We start from the raw sequence: 6492 nt of genomic DNA on the forward strand, positions 1-6492 counted from the left end.
TGAAATGGACACTGGGCAGATTTTTACCTGGTTAGCTGCACTTTCAACTTCTCAACAAAATGAGAAGAGTAATTCTCACCACTTTTATTGGGTAGTGTATGTGCACCAACAGCAGCATCAACCAAAGACAAAAGTATGGCAACCATCTTCTAATATCTCCGCTGAGACAGCAGACATGTAAACGAACGACAATTAAATAACAAGAAATGTTTGTAGTATCTGAAAATACAACCACAATTCTTCAGCTAAAGCTAATTTATTGAGTAAGATCACAGTAATCAATTTTACATGTAAGAGTTCTGATGAATATATGCAGCAAATCTGCAGAAAACCATGAAAAAGTTTATTTTCTGGGTTACAGTGTCATTTCAGTCCAATCAGTAAATTTACAGATTGCTACATATTACAAAATTACACTTCACCTTACATTATATCTTGGATTTTCAAAAAGGATTCACAAATACCTTTATTACACAATTTCTTAGTCTTTTACAGAAGATCAATTGTGGAAGATTGATAATGCATGAACACTGCAGAAATATGTAGTGCACTGAGAAGATTTATTACTATTACTATTGCAATGATAGATGGATTTGAATGAGGAAAGTAGCAGTGGAAAATTCATGGACTGCTGCTTATCTAAGGTTCTCTAACAGATTACTTGGATAGAAACATTGTACTAAATTGGAATCAAATGGCTTGGGTTTATTGGGATTATGTAATGACAGCAATTATTTTCCCTAATGTGGAGGTATTAGTCTGATTGTTAAACAAATCATAATTGCAAGCAATGATTTTGCTACAAAACCCCTGTTAATGTGTTGGTAGTATCATCATCTTGACAGTCTGGATATTTATTCCATACCAATATGGGTACTTGGTGTTAAGTCTTGATTGTCCACAGTTATCATACCACCATCCTCCACGCCTAGCTGCACAATTACGCCTAGAGTTATCATAATCACAATCCTGTGTACTAAATCTCAGGTTATCAATTACGTTATTAGGTTTTACCTTGGTCATACGGTCACCAACATTTCCTCGGAATGGACCAAGTCTGATAGTGTAGCGACCACTCTCAGAGTCAATTTGAAATGAGTCATATTCTGCATATAAGGTATGTCTTCTATTGTTTATGAATTCTATTCTCAGTTTATATGCCTTCTGCTTTGTCATTAAATAGATGTACTCATTACCCAGCCAATGATCGGTCAACACATCACCAAAGCCGTATTTGTAAGTGATCCAACCAACTGTCCAGATGATTTTGCTAGCCCTGCTGTTGCTTTGAATCACAGTCCAGCCACTTCTGCCTTTCATGATACAGTTGACCACAAGAAGAGGGGATCCTGTGGGCTGAATGGCATAAAGCCCCGTAACAGCTCTTCGGTTTTGAGAAATGATCTCTGTGCAGTCACGTGGAACTAAAATAAAAAGCAGATATTTAACATTATTTTTAATCTATGCAGAGTATTTAGTAGAGATAGTTTAGGTTACCAGCCACTTAGATACATTGAATACAATGTTCAGAAAGGCCAACGTCAATTAAACGTTAAAGATTATCATCTCTAAGTCTAACTCTTTCATTAAGTCCCTCCGATGTTCACTATGAAAATAGTTCCAGATTATTTGTTGGTACGTCTGTTCGCAACTGAATGTTGCCGCATAGAGCATGTAACTGGCAAAAGTATCAAAGGGAAATTGATGGGGATGTGAGAGAAAATAAGCTGCAGGAATACAAGGAAGCAAGGAGAGGGGGATGGGTTTGACAAGTGTGTCCTGCTAGGAGCTGGCATGAATCCAATGGATCTTCCTATTCATAATAAGTAATTTATTTTATTTTAATGTGAATTTTTCCCCCCAAATGCTGAACCACTTTTCTTCTTTCTGTCTTCAGTGTTATATGGGTGCATTTTGAGGATTGTTCCCAGAAACATGTAATTGAATACAAGATGCCATATTACCTACTCATGTAGAACAGGGACCCAAGAATGAATTTGACAGTCCTATTTGGATTGTAAAAATGATAGGTAAACCAATCTTAGAATGATTTACTTTACTAAGTCATTCTGATTAGATTGGAACATGCTTGATTACCTTGCTGAATTATCAGTAGAAAGTTCAGAAATATCAATGTTAGTATTAATATTTGCAATAATATTTCTTACTTTTTGCCGATTCAGTGGCCACCACTATAAGTAAGAGTAAGAGATGTATGCAGAAGTAGTTTCCTTGCTCCATTTTTCTGGAAAAAGAACATGTTTAAGATATTGGACACTTCAGAGGGAAAGTCATTCAAAAAATCTAAGTACATAAATTATATTTACACATACAGATTGTCGGCGCTATTGTTCCGGCTAAATGGAACTAGTTGCATTCTTACCTGTCGAGTTGTAGTTCTAGCTTTTACAATGATTGCTTCTGTCTTTGTTCCTGGAAATCATGTGGAGGAAATGATAGTTGCACAAAGATAAATGACTCGCTCACCCTCAGAAGAAGTGCAATGCAAATGCGAGAGAATTGTTTACCGGATGTTTAATCTGCCTTCATATATTATTGGAGGCAGGGTGCTCTATAATATATAGTGAAGATTATCTTTCATATTTGCTTGACATACAATAATAGTGTCTAAGAAAAATTCTGGCCAATGTATCCTCTTTCTACATAATGTTCTGACCATTGAATCATGAATTAATCGGCACGGCATCTACATTTGTAAGTAAATAATTTACATTTTAGGAACCCATAATGAACACTAGTATAGAGCCATTCCACATCGTATGTGTTTCTTGCAATCCCCGCTCCATTTCTATTTACAGATGATAAACTTCACCTTTTCAGTATTGGCACCTGGTCATCAAAAGCACGTAAGTAATTTCTTGGGCATGTTGCTGCACATCCTTTCAAGACAATCTTTCTGAACCATCAATGAACAACACAAATTCAATCTTGGTCCAGTTTGACAAGGCACCAAATCAGAAACCTTGTAACGGTTCTCCTATAGAAGTCTCAGCCTTAATTTCATTTGTCACAAATCTAAATACGAGATTATTAAACCCAATATCCTCAATAACCTTTCATTCAGCAACTTGCTGTTCCCTGCAGGCATTTGAACATATATTAAAGGTTCTGTTCAGGAAGTCATGGAGACATAGTTAGACAGTGCAGAATCAGGCCCTTTGAACCATTGAGTTTCTGCTGACACTCAAGCATACTTTTACACCCTTCTACATCAATGTCATTTTCTTACTGTAATTCCAGATGCCTGGATTACTAGTTTGGTAAATATAATCTAACTTTTTAATTCATTCCCTCTCGTGATCCGAATGTTATTAGTTTTTGTTTTGTTTCCAGTGCCAGTGGAAGGAGGAGTGGGACTGGCTATTCTAGAATAAAAGAAGTGCTAAATGTACCGAAGCAGATACCTATCGGGTACTGGGTTTCAATTTTAAAACATATAACACTTTAAAATACTGCAATTTACATTTAGAAGCTCTGAAGCCCAGATGATGTCACACTGCCACCTGGAGTTGCCTGAAATTATGTTAGTGGAGCGCTGGGTTTTACCATTGCATTCTAACTGATTCTAACTCTTTATAATTGCAATCCAGCCAGTTCTAGTCACTGTACTCCAAACGAAAAAAAAGTAAAATTGTGGGCAAATAACTGGGATTGCACGGATAATTAATTTAAAACATTATCTTAAATTTACCAGACTAGTAATCCAGAGGCCTGGAATAACAGGAATAATAATTAATGTAGGATAAGTTATTGCCCAGTTTTTTAGGATGTATAGAACCTGTAACAAACAGTAAGGACCCCAGTATTGATCTTTGTAGTGTGCCACTGCTTGCAGGCTTCCAAGTCACACCCTCCAACCTTCATTCGCTGCCTCTTAGTATCAAGCCAATTTTGGATCCAATTTATCAACTAGCCCTTGGGCTCTAACCATTATACTGAAGTCCATGGAGCTACATCAGTCACATTTTTTTCTACTCCCTATGTCTGTAACCTCTTCCAACTCACTACCCTCTGAATAACTCTGCCTACTAAATATGACTTCTTGTAGAACTCCAATTTTAAAACCTGCGTCATAGGATGTTGCACTTTCAGCTCCCCCCTGACTCTAAACTTAGCTTTGCCCCCTTTTCTATTGCATAAAAATTAAATTCTTGATTGCATAAAATATAATTCTTCAATCAAATTTTTAGTCTCCTGCTGTGGCTGAGTATCATATTTTGATAATTTAATTTTAATTTAGAGGTACAGCGTGGAAACAGGCCCCTCAGCCCACCAAGTCTACACCGAATAGCAATCCCCGCACGTTAACACTACCCTGCATACACTAGGGAAAATTTTACACTTATACCAACACAATTAACCTACAAACATGTACGTCTTTGGAAAATAAAAATAATGCTCCTGTGAAGTGTCTTTAGATATTTTACCACTTGAAATATCTTTATTTTGCACGACATTGCTATTTTGTTAATTAATTATCTTTAATAACCTGTACTCCAGCGTTAACAAAAAGCCCATTGCAACATTAATCTGCATTAATCAATAATTTACTGTAGCCTAACACTTTGTTCCTGATTAAATAGTTTTCTCATATCATTCAATGTACATCAAATTATTCCTCAAATATTTAGTTTTATTTCAATTTAGAGCTTTATGGGATAATCCAAGTATACTTAATTACTTGTAAGCATGTAATGCCCCTGTCCCACTTAGGAAACCTCTGGAGACTTTGCGCCCACCCAAGGTTTCGGTGCGATTCCGAGAGGTTTTTGACAGTCTCCCGCTTCCACTACCTGCAACCTCCGGCAACCACCTGCAACATCCAGGAACCGCACGGATACCTTGGGTGGGGCGCAAAGTCCGTTCAGGTTTCCGTTCAGGTTTCCTAAGTGGGACAGGGGCAGGGGCAGTAAACCCAAGTTTTTGTAATCCGGATTTTAAAATACGGTGATCGAGGGCGCCAATTGGAGGAGAGAGACGTCGGTCAGCGGGCAATGGAGGGCGGGACATGATTCAGCGCGGTGATTGGAGGAGGGTGGAGAGGGGTGGGGGGTGGGACTGAGGATAGAGCGCGGTGATTGGAGGAGGGAGACGTGACACAGACCTGCACCTCATTCGCAGCCAGGATCTAAGATCTTTGGCCAGGATGATCCCGGCCGGGTCTCCTGCTATTCCTGTCCCCCCCCCCGCCCCACACGGGTGGCCAGAGAAGTCGGCAGCAAAGATCCTCCGCTATAGGATCTTGGATCTTTGGTTGCAGTCAGACGGGCCAGCGCAGAGAAGCAGAGCTAAACCCAGCTAACTCTGCCTGTCCCTCCCGCCAGGTGAGCTTACAGTACAGCCCGGCCTGGACTTGCGGGAAATATGGCCAGCGCGGAGAAGTAGCGCTGGTGTCCCGTCAGTCCAGACAGGGCTGTAGTTAACCCGGTGAGACAGGCAGAGTTGAGCTGCATTTATCGCTGGATTGAGCCTCCGAAGCCTCGCACGCTTGTGTGTGAGTGTGCCGCCCAAAAAATGTTGCCCGCCCCCTCCAAGTTTTGATAGCGAATTCCGCTCTTGGACAGGGGCATTACTCTATTAAAATACTTCATCACTAAAAAAAAAATTAACCATGTTATTTTACTTTCTTTGTTTAAGACTATTCACTTTTTAAAAAAAAAAGGCGTAATTCAAAAATTAGCAATTAGATCTTAGGTCTAAACAAAAATATTTCTATTAATCCTGAAATTTGAAAAAAGGAACCCACAGTCAGGTATGGAGGTCTAGGATCAGAATCTGACTAGATTATTCTTTACACACCTTGCTAATTACAGCTGAGAATAGGAGAGAAACTATGGAGGGTTACTTACTCTCTGCAAAGACTCCAGCCACCAAAATTGGAAAGTGTGTTATATCTTGAAGAGGTTGGTAATTTATGTTGATTTTGAGTGACATCTCATGGAGGCGTTGATGTTCTTGCTATCAGCAGTCAAACAGGTTTCATCAGAGCAAGTATTGTAAACTGAGTTTGTGTGTGTGTCTGCGTGGTAGTAGGGGATTCCTTTCCCATCATGAGACCGGTCTGCATTCAGTCCCTTCACTAGTAAATCGGCTGTACTGAGTTAAATTATTGGGATCTTGCCTGGCTCATTTGCTGAGTTACCCAGTATGTTCTGAAAGATTATGTGCAGTTTTGCCGAACTTAATAATATGCATTATCTAGGGACAATCTAAACTATAAGGCATAGGTTTAAGATGACAAAGGAAGAATTTAAAGGGGCTCTGATTTTTCTTCACATAGAGATTGGTGGACATGTAGAACTCTCCACCAATTAATATCTGACAGTTGTGTTCAAAAGGGAACTGCAGATGCTGGAATATCGAAGGTACACAAAATTGCTGGAGGAACTCAGCGGGTGCAGCAGCATCTATGGAGCGAAGGAAATAGGCGACGTTTCGGGCCGAAACCCTTCTTCAGACTATCTGACAGTT

At 39.3% G+C, this 6492-nt stretch overlaps 1 protein-coding gene across 2 annotated transcripts; it reads right to left on the reverse strand.

Annotated features, from left to right (window-relative positions):
* Window positions 1-240: 240 nt before the first annotated feature.
* On the reverse strand, window positions 241-5950 carry LOC116988996 (fibrinogen-like protein 1-like protein). Of its 2 annotated transcripts, none has more exons than XM_033046097.1 (4): window positions 5871-5950; window positions 2384-2442; window positions 2169-2245; window positions 241-1424 (listed from the first exon to the last, which is right to left on the reverse strand). In XM_033046097.1, exons 3-4 carry the CDS (start codon window positions 2239-2241, stop codon window positions 814-816), a joined length of 684 nt encoding a protein of 227 aa, XP_032901988.1. In that variant the 5' UTR covers window positions 2242-2245; window positions 2384-2442; window positions 5871-5950; the 3' UTR covers window positions 241-813. The 2 variants fall into 2 exon arrangements, with proteins under 2 accessions (XP_032901988.1, XP_032901989.1); XM_033046098.1 differs by lacking the exon at window positions 5871-5950 and adding an exon at window positions 2834-2851.
* Between the last annotated feature and the right edge of the window lie 542 nt (window positions 5951-6492).

This window comes from Amblyraja radiata, chromosome 28, assembly GCF_010909765.2.
Source record: "Amblyraja radiata isolate CabotCenter1 chromosome 28, sAmbRad1.1.pri, whole genome shotgun sequence".
In the NCBI taxonomy this organism is placed as follows: domain Eukaryota; kingdom Metazoa; phylum Chordata; class Chondrichthyes; order Rajiformes; family Rajidae; genus Amblyraja; species Amblyraja radiata.

What these genes read in the sequence shown, in the direction of transcription:
- LOC116988996 (XM_033046097.1), bottom strand. Translation starts at nt 2,241, where the DNA reads ATGGAGCAAGGAAACTACTTCTGCATACATCTCTTACTCTTACTTATA. An exon ending in GGCCACTGAATCGGCAAAAA is followed by an intron (nt 1,425 to 2,168) that starts GTAAGAAATATT and finishes TTTTTATTTTAG; the next exon opens with TTCCACGTGACTGCACAGAG.